At 30.0% G+C, this 18,589-nt stretch overlaps 1 protein-coding gene, 2 long non-coding RNA genes and 1 pseudogene across 17 annotated transcripts; 1 reads left to right on the top strand and 3 right to left on the bottom strand.

Moving 5' to 3' along the window:
* Positions 1–3,963: 3,963 nt before the first annotated feature.
* Positions 3,964–5,637, bottom strand: LOC103829171. 5 transcript variants are annotated; one of them, XR_004449466.1, is made up of 5 exons: positions 5,473–5,637; positions 4,845–5,284; positions 4,572–4,758; positions 4,418–4,469; positions 3,964–4,341 (listed from the first exon to the last, which is right to left on the bottom strand). It is a non-coding gene; the product is annotated as an uncharacterized LOC103829171 (long non-coding RNA). The 5 variants fall into 5 exon arrangements; XR_004449464.1 differs by having other exon boundaries at positions 3,964–4,469; positions 5,473–5,636; XR_001955128.2 differs by having other exon boundaries at positions 3,964–4,469; positions 4,572–4,680; positions 5,473–5,636.
* A 169-nt stretch (positions 5,638–5,806) lies between these two features.
* On the top strand, positions 5,807–8,857 carry LOC103829170. 11 transcript variants are annotated; one of them, XR_004449461.1, is made up of 11 exons: positions 5,809–6,071; positions 6,203–6,244; positions 6,333–6,398; positions 6,644–6,821; positions 6,911–7,034; positions 7,105–7,203; positions 7,384–7,458; positions 7,528–7,713; positions 7,803–7,840; positions 7,974–8,049; positions 8,125–8,623. It is a non-coding gene; the product is annotated as an uncharacterized LOC103829170 (long non-coding RNA). The 11 variants fall into 11 exon arrangements; XR_004449457.1 differs by having other exon boundaries at positions 6,203–6,250; XR_004449455.1 differs by having other exon boundaries at positions 5,807–6,071; positions 6,203–6,398.
* Positions 8,858–11,486: 2,629 nt separating this feature from the next.
* LOC117126894 lies at positions 11,487–14,464 on the bottom strand (annotated as a pseudogene).
* A 368-nt stretch (positions 14,465–14,832) lies between these two features.
* LOC108868809 (ubiquitin-like) lies at positions 14,833–15,459 on the bottom strand. The gene has a single exon (XM_033276143.1). It carries the CDS (start codon positions 15,410–15,412, stop codon positions 15,035–15,037), a length of 378 nt encoding a protein of 125 aa, XP_033132034.1. The 5' UTR covers positions 15,413–15,459; the 3' UTR covers positions 14,833–15,034.
* Between the last annotated feature and the right edge of the window lie 3,130 nt (positions 15,460–18,589).

Raw genomic sequence — 18,589 nt, 5'->3', positions numbered from 1 at the left:
AACTATGTAGAACTAGAAACCACAAATCCTTATAGATTATTCATACTAGTTTTATATCACTAGACTGATTTCACTCTAGAGTGTGTATAACAATGTTTTATCTAACACTTTGGTAACCACATTCTAAATAGTTATATATCACTATGACTGATAATTTTAACAATGTGTTTGGCTTTCTTGCTATTATTGGCACTTCCTTTCGCATTTGAAACTCATGATTTTCAAATATTCGACTGACAGAAACATTATAAGACACACATTCAGGAGTATATATATACTAAAGGCTTGATTGACAAAGGATTAGCATAATCATTATGCTTGTTATTATCCAATCAACATTTATCACAAAAACATTTATAAAAGCATTTACAAGATGCTAATGCTTTCTAAATGCTCTTTGCTCAATGCTTTCATATAAAGCTTTTGGTAGAACATTTGCAGTTAGAATATATAAAAATTAAAAAATAATTATATACAATTAATTTATATTTAATAATATAAAAATTGTGTTTATAATTAAAAGCAAATTTAAATCTTTAAAAAAAAGTTGCGATTAAATATTTTTAACTATTTAAGAAGAACAATAATTCACATTTAAAATATAATATAATTTATATAATTACACATATAATTTATTATTTTTAATAAAAACATAACATATTATATATATTATAAAATAAACATATATATATATATATATATATATATATTATTTATAAATAAAGAAATTATATATCATATATAAATCTTTATGATAATATCATATACGAGTCATTTACTGCTTTACCAATAAATAGATAATGATAATTTATATATAAATTATAAATTATATATTTTTCATTTAATAATATCAAAAATTATTTTATATCCAAAAATAAATTTACATTTTTAAATATTTTAAATTTTGTAAAAAAATATTTAATATTTTTAAATTTATATATTAAATAAGATTCATTATTTTAAATAAAAATATATTATTAGTATAAATTATAACTTAATATATAGTATTATTTTTTAAAAAATATATTATATACAAACTTTTATGATAATTTTAAAATTGTATACTGCTTATGTTCTACCAATCACTTTATTAAAATATTTAGTGAAAGCATACAGCTTCTATAGCATACTACTTCTACAGCATACATCTACTGCTTTATCATCATCTGTACCAATCAAGCCCCTAATACAAGTAGGTAACAATTTTAATGTAGGGAACGAAAGTATTCGGCAATCAATGAAGAGTTCCTTTACGGCCCTTAAAGTCATTGGGCTGGGCTCTCTTGTTTGCGAAAACCCGACCTGACGCGGAACGACCCGCTTCTCGTCTTTCTACTCAAAAACATTATACTTTTTTCCCCATAAATTCTTCCCATCATCTATGGTGATAATCAGTCCACAGAGGCGTGTGCCTACAGTGCGTTGAAAAAATCATTTGCCTTATGTCCCCTAATAATATAATCGTTTTTTAGGGCTCCAAAATTTAAAATAATTTCTAGTTTAATTGCTAAGGTTTATTTTCTAAAAAATCGAGTAACTCACTTTCTGAATCCATGTCTTTTTTTTCTTATATGACATAATACATCATATTTACATAATAAATTTATTCTTGTAAGTGTTAACTTGTGTACTTGGCGAATTTTGGCTAAGGGGATATCTCATATTAGAAAATTATTTTCATTATAGTTGTATATAATCAACTAGGATCGGCCCACCCTACGGGCGGGACATATTTTACTCGTGATTTAGATTATTATTTTTTTGTCTGATTTTGTGGTTTGCGTTTTATGTGTGCATTTCAAAAGATGTGTATGATAATGATATTTGTCTTTTAGAAAATTTCGGGTGAAGAAGAATTACATGATAAAATATAGTACTTTTCTTGTATACTATAGTTTTTTGTCAAAATAAATAATAGTTGTTTCTATATTAAGGAGATGTGGCATTAATATGCAGTAGGGGCTCCAAATGGTCTTCATGTTATTTATTTTTTACAAAAATTTGATCACATATTCAGTGCGTTAATTGTAGTTCGTAATATTTTAGGTTCGGAAAGATTGGAGTGTGGTAACCTTTTGTGTATGTTATAAGAGTAATTATATTTTACGTTGAAATCATAGTCTTTCGACATGCTATTGGAGTGGAGTGGTGATTATTTGAAGTTGCATTTCTTATTAAAAGTATAGTGTTATATTGAATGCGAAGAAGGTAGTAAAGCAAAGCTAATCAAAATAAGAAAACATTGAAACCAGAAAATGTAAGAACTGAGTAGTGGTTGATGAGTATAGTCACTTGTTACTCACCGTAAAACCAACTCCAAGAACTTTTCCATTTGTTTATACTAATAACAATCACTGCATTGATTTTACAGATTATTGGGATGACACTTTCTTGGTGGCACAATAAATATCATATTAGTTTCATAACCATTCTTTTTCAATATAGAAATGTCGTGTATTGAACATTTGGTTAGTATTGATATATACTATTTTATTAATTTAAGTTGTTGTTTGTTTGTAAGTAATTTTTGTTTTGAATTTTTGCTTCTATGGTATCATCATCTGAATTGTCACGTTTTGAATAATTTGTATCTAACAACTAATGTATATGACTCTTTTTGAAGTTCTCGTCAGCCGTAAGGCCTTTGCATAATTTCCAGAAAGGACATCTCAACTTTGGTGAGAAATTAGCAATCCAAACATTAGCCATCCAATTGGATTGAAAATGGTGTTCCGGGTTGGAATATTGTTCCTAGTGTTCATCGGTCTTATTTCTTAAGTTTACTGTTGGGTGATACTCAGTTTTGTTAAAATTAGCTGCTATTGTTTGTTAGGAACAAATATCAACATCTCTGAACCGTTTTTTGCTTGGTCTTGACTCTTAAGTATATGATTTCAGATTATGAGGGGCAGGGGGAGAGATTGAAAATGTTTGTTTTTTTTTTGTTTATTAGAGATGAGTTACCAAGATGTTTTTGTCAAGATTTGGAGACCAATTGGTTTCTTTGAAGAGATCGAAGTTCCATTCAAATTAAATTAAATATTTTTTGTTCTATAAACAGAGAGGATTTTTTTTAAAAAAAACAACTAACACTTTCTTAAAAAACATGAAATATGGGTGGCAGAGATTTTAATCATATTTATAGAGTAAGCTATGTATTTATTATGCACATATCTGTATATTTTTAATTAGTCAAAGATTGTTGTAAAGAAAAATTCATTTTAATCATTTTTTAATTTTATTTATATAGGCTAGAAAATTATTTACAACCAAATAAATGGGAATATAATCTCTTATAAGATTTCAACAACATGACATAGAATCTAGGTTTTGACATATCAACACTTACCAGTTACCACCAATTAACATCGTAATTTTCTGTTATTTACTTGATTTATTTACTTTTATACAAAATTTGATTTTCATAATAAAATATGAGCATATATGGGTTATCAGCGGTAAGATTCGTTTATGACTAAAATAAAAGTTGTTTTCGACATATTCAAGACATTTCTATATTTATATCTATAATAATATTTAGACATATATATGCTTTAGCCCAATTGTATTTATCGTCTAAAAGAACTATTTTTTCCTCTATAAACATAATATGTTTTCGTACTTTATGATAAAATGGTATTTTACAGAAAAGAATTAAAGTAAACTTAGATTTTATTGTTTCTTTTAAAATATAGTAAAATACGTTAGAAATTGTTTTATGTTAACCAATTGATGATTATCTATGTCAGATACTCAGACAGTGGAACTTTGTAGCATAAGTGGAATTCAAAAAAAGTAAATGACAGTATTTGTTTTTATGAAAACTATTAAAAATATGATGGCAAAAAATAACGATCGCTAGGGAATCAATTGATGAAATAGAAACCTTCGCTTTGGGTATCATTGTAACATATAAACACATTTTACATATTTGTAAAACTACAAATAGGTATAGTAAAATAATAGTTGTAAATGAACTCATAAAAATGTATAAGAATGAATGAATTCAGACAAATGTATATGTCAACAGAGCAATTACGATTACGTACACTTGGCATCAAATAAAAGTCATAAGAAATAAACACCAAAAAACGAAACACAGATACTAAAGCCCTTTCCCAGAAAAAAACGAAAAAAAAAAGAAAAAAAAAAGAAGAGAAACACAGATAACATTTCAAGTTCTTCACCGTTTTTGGAGCTGTAGTTGGCTTTATGCCTTCTTCCACCTGGTGTCATCATCATTATTGTAAAGCTATAACTCCATTTATTATGTGAATCAGTATCATCAATCCCATTAACCGTAGAAGCTCTTCGTGGTTTCATAAGCTACTTGTTGGGTCCCTTGTGAAGTTAGTTATAACATCTTCAGACCACACATAATGCCATAGTACGATTGTAGCAAACACATTCACAGTACCTTATGTTTTAGCAGCTTGTTTTCCTCTGCCAATTGCAACACCAAAATATCTCTGTAGAATTAGAATCCATGTCATTGTCGTACGGGATAACTAAAAGTTTGAAGACAAATATCTCTGTTTTAAAGGAGATGGAAATACTTAAATATGATGTACCTGATGTATGCGTGAGAAATCCTAAGAAGTGGCAATGATTCAAAGTACATGCCAAGAAGGAGTCACATGTGCTCTTGTTTCTCTTGTCCTAGAGTTGACCATGTTGTAACTACAAAGAAAGATTCAACGTAGGGATAGGGTTAATGCTTTCTGCAATCTCAACAAAACTGGTCTTCTCTCTGAGAACCTAATGGAAACGGAGCGTCGAGTTAATAGAAATAATAAGTCTAGTTTTGGTGTAAAATATAAGAGCATAAGTTAAGAAAAATATACCTTCTCATCCACCAAAGCAATATAAACAGCCATGAGATCACCACCCTTATTCACATTATGTGCTTCCCAAAAATGCAGAGATCATCAGCGGACTGGGAAGTTGTTGTTAATGATGGTGTTATAGACGACGTTTGGACTCAACGCACTTGTTTAACGTCTCCGGATTTCTTTCGCCGGTATGTGGAGACCAAAGGATAAGACACGACTGCTCAGCTACACCGGGATATGTAACACCATATTCTGTCAAACCATTCCTCTTCCCGACCTTCATAAACATGGCCTCTCTCCTAATCTCTCCCTCCACCACCATCTCAAACTCCCTGAGTCCACTCTCTCCTAGCTCGATCCCACTACGGTGGTCTTAAAACAGTCACCGTCTCCTCCCTAACTGCCGGGAAGAAACCAATCTTCTTCGCTAGCCCATGAGCTTTCACTCCAACCTGCTCGCAGAAACACGTCCACAGATACGTTAAAGCCGGAGAGCTCAAATCCAAAACAATGAGGGCAGTAACAACGGAAAGTGAAGACTGAAATGATGAATTATACGATACAAACTCAACTATTTATAGTTGCAGATTCATTGTCTTGAAGAAGAAGAGATGCACTGAATGAGTTAATATTAACTTACATTCACGCACACCGTTTCAGAAATTGTGAAGAAAGCTCAGGCGTCACTGTGGCCGCCAAACGCAGAGGAGAGAGAGAAGAACACACATGTCTCGCGCTATCAGATAAGGGTTTCACACATGGGCTTCTGGACCTAACAAATCATCTGAAATGAAGCCCAATAATATTAAACAACACATCTATACAATACTAAAAGTAACTTATCCTCATCGTTGAGGGTATCCACGTTGGAAAAAAAAAATAGACCAATGAGAGACTTTTAAATTGACAAGTCATTAAAAAAAAAACACATCACCAAATCACTCTTTTCTCGAACCTTTTCAACATTACGCCGATTTTCCAATATCTCTTTGGTCTTCTCCCGATTCATCTACCTCTGCAAAAACAATTTTTCTCAATTTTTTTCAGCTTTCCTCCTTCTCTCCTTACTCACTATATAAGACGGTGGTTGATTTACGAAAGATTCCTCTCACTAAAACCACCAGATCTCTTCATGGCCTCCGGGGAAAACGAGTAGTTAGTAACGGCGTTCGGTTTTGGTTCCATCACTTTACCTCTGTATACAGTTTACTGTAAAAATAAATTATTCCTTCATATTTGGTGAGTCACTGAACGCCTTGCTCCTGGTACATAAAAAACATTACTTAACTTTTGTACACTTTTCTTTGAAAAGTGTTCTTCGGAGTTGTCTGTGATTTCTTTTTTTTTTGATATTTTTATCATATTGTGAGAGAGATGGAGGACTTCGAGTTCCATCACTGGTGGAGCCTACGGTTAAAGTTTAGTTCATTATTTCACTTCCTCTGTTTCAGATCTTTGGTTTTGTAACTGGTGAAAGCTCTTGATCTGGTGTTTAATTAGGTTGTTGGAGATTTAAAAGGAGGAGATGACGCTTTACAGGAGAGGATTTGTCATCTGTTTTTTCAGGTTTTGTAATTCTCAATCTCTGTTTTGATGATAAAACAATCCAAAACCGAATTTGAGCAGTTCAGTTTGTTTGCTTTGTTTCTTTTACAAAAGTTGTGATCTTTTGTAGAGTTTGTTATACTTATAGCTTTAAAGTTTTGGGTCTCTAATTTCAAAACTATTGACCTCTAAACTCATCAGAATCATACCGATTGTTTCTTTTTCCTTCCTCTTACGCTTACGTTTTCTATTGTTATGTGTTTCAGGGACCAACGGAAAATGGGCAAATTGATGTTCACTTTCAGGATCTGTATAGCGCAAGAACAACGTTCGAGCAGGCCCGACTTCATTTGGTCATCACTTTTTCTTATGCTATGAGAATTTCCAAGATATTTCCTTTGCTTCAAGCTGCGAGTCAACACCATCACATGTAGAAACTAAATGGTTAGTTGGTTTAGCACCTAAATCTAAAACTGTTATTTTGTTTGTTTGTTTAGCCATAGGCTTTCTCTTTGTGTGTTTGGTATAATCAGAGGATCATGGTGTGTATTGCCTCTCTCTCTCTCTCAAATACTTGAAACAGAAATCTTTAGCTCATTCAAGTCGAAGGCTTTATCTAGAGTTCCCTAAATGAGCTTTTGCTACAATATATGTACAGTATGCTCTTCACACTTGCTTATCTCTCATAAAATCTTATGCAACTTCACTTAACTTATGAAGTTTGTAGTGTTTTGTTTTCTTACAGGTTATATCGTTTTTGTTAACGGCTTATGCTCAAACATCCATGCGGCAGATTTTCCTCTTCCATGTTATTCTCATAAGAAAGGTAACCCTTATTGTCTCCTAGCCATAAAGCTGGCAGAATTACTCTGCTTTAGATTTCGTTTAACAAGTAGTGCTCAAATACTAGAAGGGGATGAGAAAATATGACTATATATATTAGAAATGAGGGAGGAGAATCAGTTTACAGTAATGGACCCTTTTGATGAGTTGGATTTGTCTTCAGATGAAATCTTCGATTTCTATTCGTCTGAAAGCCCAAAACAAACGTTGATCTCGAAGTTTATGTGCAGCAGATGAGGTGAATACATAAACTCTTTATCTGTGTATACATCTTTTTTACTCAAAGATAATATTTTGTTGTTGACAGAATCAGCAGGGACTATCCATAAAGATATAAGGAGATGGGCATTCAACTTCTTCCACGCTGATCAACAAGAAACCAGGTTTCTATGGAAGCATAAACCCACGGAAACTGATCACTTTAAGCTGATATGGATGAATGCAGACCTCTGTGTAAGAGGACATAGCGTTTGATGCGTTGTGTTATCAGATCGTGAGTACACTCATTGCAGTCACTCAACTTCTCTTTGTTGAGCGTTCTAGAATTGTTTTGGGCCTTATGCTAACTTTTATTGGTTGCAGTGGTTGAAGATTTAGAGGATGGGGATCGTACTTCTCAGGTAGGATCCTTACACTACAACACATCCCTTTTGACTCTTGAGCTGTAATTGTTTGTGGCAGATAATATGTTTTTGCGTCTGTATGTGAAAAGAACTAACTGTCCAACTCATTTTTGCTTATTCATATTTGTAGCCAAAGGACAAAGTTGTGACATGGAACCTGCCATTTCGAAGTGATACCTCATATTTGGTCCAGTCTACAACATAAGGTTACGTGGAAGATTTCAACATTCAAATATTGAGCTGTGTTAGTGATTCTGATTAGATGTAGAAAAACATTGTAGAGAAGTACGGAGTTAGGTACTCGAGGCTGAGATACTTACATGATGCAAAAGAGGTTATCATAAGCCATGGGGCGGATCTCATCTCAGGTATTATTCCCTGATCTCCACTCAACGAAACCTGACGCGTAACAGAAGGAATCAGAGGACAACAAGGCCAGTGGTGGATCTGATGAGAGATTTTTCGTATAGCCATATACAGAGCGGGTGGGATATGAACCAGTAGCTGTAATGTTTTGCATTATCCTTGCATTATCAGTAAATGACAATTAGAAGTTACAGCTACTTGCCTTTTTCTTCTACGGTTAAGTTTATCGTTGTTTTAACGTAAAAGATAAATCGGAAGAGTAGACGTGTTGATAATTTTGTAGTAGAGTCTTAGGTGTATCTCTTTAGTTTGAGGGTTAGTTTCAGTAGAATCTATGTGCCATCTTTTGGTTGTATCTGGTGAAGCTGAAGTTCTTGGTGGGAATATGAAAAAGCAGATAATGGATGAGTCTGAGAATTTGAGTTTGAACTGACTGGTGCCGCCTCATCCTCCACCGCTTCCACCATCTCCAGGATATGAATCAAGAGAGGTTGAGGGAGACAGCATAACCTAAAAACAGATCAACAAGTTCTCTCATCCTCTTTGCTGCTATTGAGGCTGCAGCTCAGAGGCCTAATCTCCTTCTTGGTTTTGACAATTCTTGTGAAGGTTTTATATCACTGAAGAGGAAAATCAAAATTTTCTCGAGTTTTTATAATCTTCTGCTATAGATTGGGTAGAGCCTCTTTAGATCAAAATAATTATGAAGGTCGATATCAATATCTATTGGTGTCTATTGGAGATTCAAATATTTATGTACGGTTACAATAATATGAGTTCAACTTTCAAGTCTAGGAAACTTTGTTTTCGCAAAAAAACTAACAATTAACTGATTAGTCGAAGCTAATATACTCTTTGAAAGTCTATGAGAACATTGAAAAATATGCAAAAGCATAGATTTTTGTTTCGATGACAAAGTTAAGATATGAACTAAATTTGGTCGTCCTGAACTGAGCACAAAATATTTTCACATACGTGTTCGAGTTAAGTAAGAGTAAGTTTAATATATTATTTTAGTTCCTATTTAAAGTTTAAAATTTTGACAAAACAACTCAAGGATATAGTTCTCTAAAATCATTAAAAGAATATTATTTAAAGATGCAATAATTAAACATATCAATTCAATAACTTTTACTAGCTTTATATATAGATTACATATACGTAAATATATAATATAATAACATAAGTTTGCTTCCCGCGATTCATTTGAAGAATTTTTAAGTTATCGACCCAAGCAAATTTTAATTAAATCAATCAAATTGTTAGAAAATAACATGTCTTCTATATTAGAACTGGGTATAAAATCCGGCTCCAAATCCGCGATTCAAAATACTAGAACTTAAATTTGGTTAGATCTAAAAAAATACTGCAGCAAATATTAAATTGAAAGAGATTAAATAACTGAACCCGATTAGATAATACACGATATCCAAAATTAATCCATAACATATCCGAAATTATTTAAAGTGCCAACCTTGAATATATTTATTTCCTCAATTTCAGATATTATGTGTCTTTTGTTGATATATTAAGTGTTTTGATAATTTGAAAATAAATTTATTTTTGGATATTTGTGTTAGTTCGAGCACAAATATGTTAGTCCAATATATATATAAGCTGATGGAAAAACAAGATATCAATATTATATATTTTGAATATTTAATACACAGTTTGGGTATATCCAATAATATATGAATGTGAATTTAACCCAATCTTAATAAGAAAAAAACATGAACGGATTATAGATCATTAAAAATTGAAAAACCCAAATATTCAAATATTAATGAACGGGTATATGAACACCACAGCGACCCTTATATATAATATAATAATTAAAAATACCAATAAATACAGCAAATTAATATTATAATTTTATTTTAAATTTTATTATTTAAAAACTGTATTTTCATAAACAAAATTATTTAATGGAAATTCACTTGACATATATATATATATAATATATATATATTAACTCTTTGAAAGAAATAGAAAAATTAACAAAACAAACTAAGAAAAAATAAAATATGATATTAAAATATCACTTGAAAGCTTTTTAGATAATATCAATAAAATATTTAAACGGTAATAAAATAAGTCCAATTAATATCATATTTTTCGTATTAATAAGTCAAATTAAAAACAAGTTTGATTAAAAAGTAAGTAATTTTCAATTTTAATTATTTTATTACAAGTATATAATTATTTACTGATCATAAAAATTAGAGATATTCATCTGTCACAAATATTCATGAAAATATGTAAATCAAGTACAACAATCAAACAATATAATGATATCCAAGAAATTACAAAGAAAAATTGCAAACTATATTTGTGCTTTATAGTCTTCTTTTAGATATTATTTAAATAATGTAAAAAAATATTATACATTAAATTATTTGAAATGCAAATATATATATAATATCTTATCCGCGCGTAGCGCGGTTAAAAAATCTAGTAACAATTAAAAAGCCCAGCCGATTTCCAGTTAATGAAGTGTTGCGTTTTAGTCTGCGGGACAGGTGTCAACAGCACATAACTCGAATTAGTGAGCTGGAATCCTAGGTGGACACCCTAGGAGAGATTCAAACTCTTTTTTATATATAAAGATACCATTGAAAAATGATCATTTTCAAATTATACCCTTAATAAAAATTGAATTTTTTTCAAAAATATCTTATTTTTATAAGGGATTAATAAAATTTATTAATGGCATTTAAGTCTTTTGGATTTGAGCATACATATGCACCTAAATGGATCTATAAATAATGGGTATATATATATATTTAAAAGATATTTAATATAAATATAAATATTGTGGAAGCACCGTATCCTACTGGTTAATGTTTAAAGGCTTCTACACCCAGGTCTGGGGTTCGACTCCCAGACTATGCAATTTATTACAGATTACAGGAAATCCAGGTTTCAAGTCCCGGAGAGAGCAGTTTATTAAACAATTATGCAGACTACAGAGGAAAGGCTTACAAGAGATCTTCAACATGGTGCAAGTAAATTTAGCCAGGCGTGGATCTTTATAGGACGGCTTTATTAAACAATTATGCAGACTACAGAGGAAAGACTTGCAAGGGATCTTCAACATGTTGCAAGTAAATCTGGCCAGACGTGGATCTTCATAGGACGGCTCAGGTGATGCAGTTAGGCGTAGGTCTTCACAAGGCAGGTACTATTGTCGGTTGTCGAATCGTCTATATAATCTTTCTCATATCATAATTGTAAGATCATAATAAATCAGTGTTAAAAAAATGCACTCTGCTTTTGAAAAAAAAAATATAAGTATAAATATATTATGAACTATAAATAAATTAACAAACATGAAAATATTATTTTCTTAAATATACGTATCAATATTCAAAATAGATCATTTGAATATTATACAGATTTTCAATACAAACCAAAATCATATATTCTACACCATATATCATATACATATTTGAATATTATTTTTCCATGTATAATGTCATTTTATACAAAATATTGATATGGCAATTACGAGTGTTCGAGAATATTTTAAAAACTATCCTAAAATCAAATTTTAAATCTAAAAAAACAGAAACATATAATAGGTTATTAATAACAAAAATAAACTAATATTTTCATATCAATAAGATTTTTTATATTATCATTTTTTATTTGGATAACATTATAAAATTTCATCAAATTCTAAGGAATTCCTAATTTATGTAATATTAAAAAATATATGAGTAATTTAATCAGTTTTTAAAAAATATTATCAGATATTTTGTGTTTTATCGGATCAATGGTATCTGAGCGCATGTTAATAGTGGGTTTTTGGGGTTTTACCAGGTTATATCGGATTTTTCATTAATAAGCGGATTATATACATTGTATCGGGTCTATATGTTCAACCATGAATCTAAGCCGGATATGAAAATAAATTTTAAAACTCAAACATTATTATAGAACAACTACCATATTCCGAATAAATACCATATTTTGAAGAGAAAAAAAAAACAAATGATAAAAACCTAAAAACTCAATTGTTATGGTTCGAAACAAAAATAATACTCCAGTTTGTAAATCAGTTTTCAATCAATAAATAAAACTCAAACAAACCCGTGCTTTCTAAGCGCAGATCAAAATCTAATTTTATTTTTAAAACTTGACTTAGACCCCTAAAACCCCTCTCACAACACTGTCCAACTACACATATCCCGCCGCCGCTGATACTTGGGGTTAAAGTAGTGGTAGCAATATCCCTTTTGTAAGAATGTCATTTTTCACATAATATTCGAAGTATTAATCATTTTTGGGGATTTCCTAATAAATTATATATCCTCTAGTTTGATGTTTTTAAAAAATATATATATTCAGCTTCTGATATTTTTCTTTTATTTTTCTGCGAAGTATTGTAGTCTGTAGATCACATTCACATGTCTACATTACTGATTTCTAACCGAATACTAAAAATGGAATTAGACAAAATAAACTAAAAAAGATATTTCAAGCATTAAAAATGTTTTGCCGATTTTAAGCGACACAAGATCATATATTCCTTACCCCCAAGATAAATTTCTCAAAATGAACTTTTAAACAGCTACTTGTGTATGGAAATATCAAAAGCAATACTGATCATATTCTGGAAAACAAAGAGAGACATTATTTTAGCAAATGCAACCCCGCTGCACAATGACAAGATTTGAGTCAGGCTTGATGTTATAGTAGCTACGGTGCGACTGTTTTCGAGCTTGGTGCCAAGAAAGTTAAGATTCAGCTGATCCACCGGTAGGCCACCCTGATCATGGATCATGGTCTTGATTTTCTTAATGGTGTCGGACCCCTTCACTTGTAGGATGAATGTTTTATCCTTTATAGTCGATACAAAAATCCGCATGAGTGCATCCGAACCTTGATAGGCATCAGTATCACCATTCAAACCAAGAACCAACTGACGTGTGGGTCCATAGATCTTGAGATCGATGGTCTTGGAGCTATCCTCCACCTCTAGGTTGATGTTTTCCCTTTGACTAGTCTTGATAGAAATCTGCATTTCAAGCTCTTTGGTTTATCTCTTTTCACTCTTTGGGGTTTTCTTTTATATACTTGCATCTTTGGGAGGAAATTATCTGTTAACAGAGCCGACTCTGAGTAGAAGCGGGCCAAGCCCATGCTTCCGGGATAAATAATAAAACCTATATCGGCCGCACTCTTACAAATGTTTTTTTAGCTAAGTTGGTTATTGCATAGCTTTAGACTTTTAGAGGTGATGGGTTCGAAAGCATTCCCCTACTACTTTCAAAATTACTTTTTTATTTATAACTAATATGCCAATTGTTTTTTTTTTTTTTGCTTCGGGCCCACTGCTTCTTAGAACTGGCTCTGTCTGTTAACTACATTTTTCCAAATCTTCAAAAAAAATTTTTACATTTTCCCAGAGTGATATCATTTACTATCGGCTATGTTAACCGTTTACTTGACTATAGACTTCAAGTTATTTCTGACCGACAGCTGTGGAAGCACCTGCATGTAGGCCTTTGGTTTCTTTCTCAAAATTTGAAAGTAATGATAAAAAGATTTATACACAAATTAAGAAACTGTAATTTTTTTTTACAAAAGGGAAACATTATTTACTAATTAAATACTAACGGTAAAACAATTTGCATAATACAAATAATCAAAATACTTTATTCTTTATTTTTTCATTGAAACCATTGTATAATTTGATATAATTTTTTCTTAATTTCTAAACATAATAATACTATAATAATGTAAGTTAACTATCCTGATACAAGAGAATGAGTACTTTAACTATCTTCGGGTATGAAAATATACTTAGAGCAAGAACAATTTGGTCGTCCTATATGTTTAGCTAATGAATGTTAGTGCAACCTCAGTAAACCCCCAACGTAACAAGAATAATTACTAACGTAAAAAGAACATTGATTTATTTTTGGTAAACGTTTTATTTCGGAAGTTACTAACGTTATTATTTCTCCAAAAAAATAGCAACGTATACGAACAATGTTTTTTTAATTGCATAAAAAGTCACCGTAAAAAAATTGCATAAAAGATAATGTTTTTTTTACCAACAATTCATATCTTTTGTCAGTGTTCAATAAAAAAGAGTTATTCTTGGGTTCACCCCTAGGGTGAACCCCCTAGGGTGAACCTTTAGGTTCACCAACCAATAAAAAGTTGTCATTTTAGATCTAGTATCTTTTAATTAAAGAAATAAAATAATTTGGCAAATTATATTATGCTTTTAAAATAAAAAATAAAAGATTAAATAAATAAAAATAACAATAGTTCTAAATAAAGATTATTTAAAAAAAATATTTGTTTTTAAGATTTAGAGTTTAGTGTTTAAGATTTATAATTTAGAATTTATCTAAATGTTTAGTGTTTTTCCAAGGGTTTAGGGTTTACCTAAAAGTTTAGAATTTACCCAAGAGTTTAGGGTTTTTCCAAGGGTTTAGGGTTTAGGATTAGAGTTTAGGGTTTAGTGTTTCGTTGACAACATGTTTAGTGTTTTTCCAAGGGTTTAGGATTTACCCAATGGTTTATGGTTTAGGATTTGAGTTTAGGGTTTAGTATTAGAGTTTAGGGTTTAGTGTTTTGTTGACAACATTTTTTTTTTTTTGAATTCGTTTTTATATATTATTTTTATTTATTTTTAAATTTTATTTTGAAAAGATAATATAATTTGCCAAATTATTTGGTTTTCTTAATTAAAAGATACTTGATCTAAAATGACAATTTTTTATTGGTTGGTGAACCTAAATCCTAAGGGGTGAACCCAAGAATAACTCATGATAAAAACATTGGAAAACAAACACAAAGAGAGACATTTTAGCAACAGCAAAGACGATAAATCATGTGCATGGTCGACCCATGCTTGATGTGGCACTCAGCTACAGTCCGACTGTCTTCAAGCTGCCTGCCTTGAAATACCAGCCTCTGCTGGTCCACTGGAATGCCTTCCATCTCCTGCCACTTAGTCTTCACTTCTCCAATGGTATCGGATCCAGTAACCTCGACGGTACGAGTGTTGCCGGTAAGAGTCACTACAAAAATACGCATGACTGCCGCACCCCAACCCGAAGGACCAAGTCGCACAACTAATTCACGCATCGGCTCCCCATGGATTTTAACGTCGATAGTGTTGGAGCTATCTTCAACCTCTAGGTTTATGTTCTTTCCTTTCAACGTTTTGATAGAGATCTCCATTGCAAACCCAACTTCTCTTCTCTCTATCTCTCTCTTTAGGATTATGTTTTATACTAGTACATCTTTGAAAAGAGACTTTATCTGTTCTACAATTTCCCATGATATTTTTCTGTTGTTTTGACCCGTTTGGGAAAACGTCGTCTTTGATTAAAGCTATTAATGATCGATGAAAAAGCCAATGCTGCCCCTTTGGTTTATATTTTAGAATCTTGCAATTTTACAAACGTTTGTGTTCTCTCAACTATTAATACAAGTTTTACAAATTCTAGATCATGAGGCAATGAAATAGCTATGTGAACATTTGAAGCATTTGACTTCGTGAAATAATTTTCTTAAAAACTCTAATTTCTTGTGTTCCAGCACTACTTTATAGCTTAACCCATCAACGCTTCGCCATCAAAATTAACAAATCGTTGAATCAGTTTATATTGAAATTTCTGTATCACTTTTGTCTTTTTTTTTTTGTCGTTTAAGTTTCATAAAACAATACACAGACCAAAAGGCTGTGATGAAGTACCAAAGAAACAGTTGGGTATCACTTTTGTATTGGAAGAGTGTTTATGTTTCTCTTAGAGCATCTCCAAAAGACACTCTATAACTTCAAATATGAAGTTTTTTGCTCTAAGAGCATCTCCAAAAAGGAACTCGATTTTGAAGTTTCCAAAACTTTATATTTGAAGTTTCAATGTGTTATTCTCCAAAAGTAAAACTTCAAACCTAACTTCAAAATTATTTATATTTTACACTGTGATCCTTATATTTGTCATAGTTGATGTAAATTCATAAAACTTCTATAAATAACTAATACATATATATAAATATTACATAAATATTAATTAAAAAAAAATCTTACACTAAAATATAAAATTATAAATAAAAGTACATAATTAAATATTAAACTGCAAGCAAATATTACATTATTGCATAAAATTATTTCCATAATGCTCCCATATATGATCAACTAGTGCATTTCGAAGTAAGAAATGATTCTCTTTATTTTTTATTTGTAGATTACGAGCCAAAAATTGTTGAAACCGGATATCCTCATAATATGTCTGCTGATAGTTTGATATCATCAAACGAAAAAATCCTTGATCTTTTAAACGAAAGTACAACAAGCAGGAAAAAAAGTCATGAGATGATTGAATTACGACTGCAAAATGAAGCAAAAAAGTTAGCTTTTAAAAGAAATAAAAGAGGAAAATAAAATATTGCTAAAAAATTTAGCTTCTATCGATGATGTTAATATTCATGAATACATTCGATCTGAACAAAAAAGAATCATACGAATAATGCGTCAAGAGCAACAACAACAATCATCTTCGGTTACACAAAATTTGTTGAACAATATTTTGGAGATTTTGGAGGTTCCGGAGCAAATTTACCGGACTATTAGTGTTGTTATAATATTTAAATTTGAGTAATAATTATGTCTTCATGTGTCTTTTTAATAAGTTTTTATTATGTTTTTTTGTAATATTCTTGTTGTTTAATTCTAGTTTAAAATATTATAAATCTTGTTTTAATTTTTTTATTTAATTTCATGTGTAAAACTTAAGTTTATATAACAAATTTGAAATATTTATGAATTATAAATATGATGTATAATTGTAAGGATCAAAATGCAAATAAAAAGATGAAACTTCAAATTTGAAGTTTTGAAGTTTCTTTTTGGAGAGCAAAAAACTCTATATTTGGAGTTATAGAGTTTCTTTTGGAGATGCTCTAAAAAAAAGAATTTCAAAATTTCAAATTTGAAGTTTTAAAGAGTGAAACTCTATATTTGAAGTTTCACTATAAATTTTCAAAATTGAAGTTTCATATTTTTATTTGCATTTGGTCCCTACAATCACACATCACCTTTATGATTTATAAATATTTTCTTGTTTATTATTTTAATCTTTAAAAAATTATATCTCATATATATTTTAATTTAGGTTTACAGATTTTAAATTTTACACATAAAATTAAATATAACTTTAAAATAAGTATTAAACTAATTTAAACTAGATTTAGACAACAATAATATACAAAAGAAACTTAACAACAAAGATTTTTTAAAATTACAAGAAGACATAACTATTACACAAATTTAAATATTACAACAACACTAATAGTCTTGTAAGTTTGATCCGAAACCTTCAAAATTTTCAAATATTGTCCAAATTCTTTTGTGTAACTGAAGATGGTTGTTGTTCTTGTTTTTGATTTTTTTTTCGTACAATTCTTTATTACTCATATTGAATATATTCACGAGTATTAATATCATCAAAAAGAAATTAGTCTTTTAGAAATATTTATGTTTCTCTTTTACTTTCTTGTTCCGATCTTATGTATTTACAAGTATCAATATCACCCGATTTCAACAATTTTTAGCTCGTAACCTACAAAGTAAAAATGAGGAGAGCCATTCTTACTTCGAAATGCACTAATAGATCATATATGCATTACGAAAATTATTTTATGGAATAATATGATATTTTGTTTGAATTTAATATTAATTAAGTTGTTTTTATTAAATTTTTATAGAATATTTTATTAATTAATATTGTTGTAATATGTTTATATGTGTGTTAGTTATTTACAAAAGTTTTATGAATTCAAATTATTCATGAAAAATATAAGGTCCATATTATAAAATACAAATAGTTTTGAAGTTGAGTTTAAAATTTTGCTTTTTGAGAAAAACACATTTAAACTTCAAATATAGAGTTTTGGAAACTTCAAAATAGATTTTCTTTTTGGAGATGCTCTTAACTTAATATTCATTCTGTTTCATTTTAGATTTGAATACACAGATTAAAAATATATTTAATTTTATATAATTACTAAATAAAAATATCATTACCAATACATTTAACCACATTTCAATCAATAAAAAATAGACTGGAATATAAAGTCAATAATTTTTTTAATGAAATTATAAAGCGACACTTATTTTGAAACGGAAATTTTACTCTACAACGATAAATAAACTGAAAAAGATGAAGTATGTCACAAAGGTAGGGACTAATGTGTTAGATTAAAGTACAAGTGAAGTTTTGTATATTACATTTACATGTCATTGTTTATCTTGTAATAGTTTAAAAATATTTGTTTTTGACAATTAATTAATGTGTTAGATTAAAGTACAAGTGAAGTTTTGTATATTACATTTACATGTCATTGTTTATCTTG

Source organism: Brassica rapa, chromosome A07 (assembly GCF_000309985.2).
Source record: "Brassica rapa cultivar Chiifu-401-42 chromosome A07, CAAS_Brap_v3.01, whole genome shotgun sequence".
NCBI lineage: Eukaryota > Viridiplantae > Streptophyta > Magnoliopsida > Brassicales > Brassicaceae > Brassica > Brassica rapa.
This window is presented reverse-complemented; position numbering and strand designations above follow the sequence as displayed.

Coding starts and splice junctions, on each gene's coding strand:
- LOC108868809 (XM_033276143.1), bottom strand. CDS start 15,412: ATGGAGATCTCTATCAAAACGTTGAAAGGAAAGAACATAAACCTAGAG.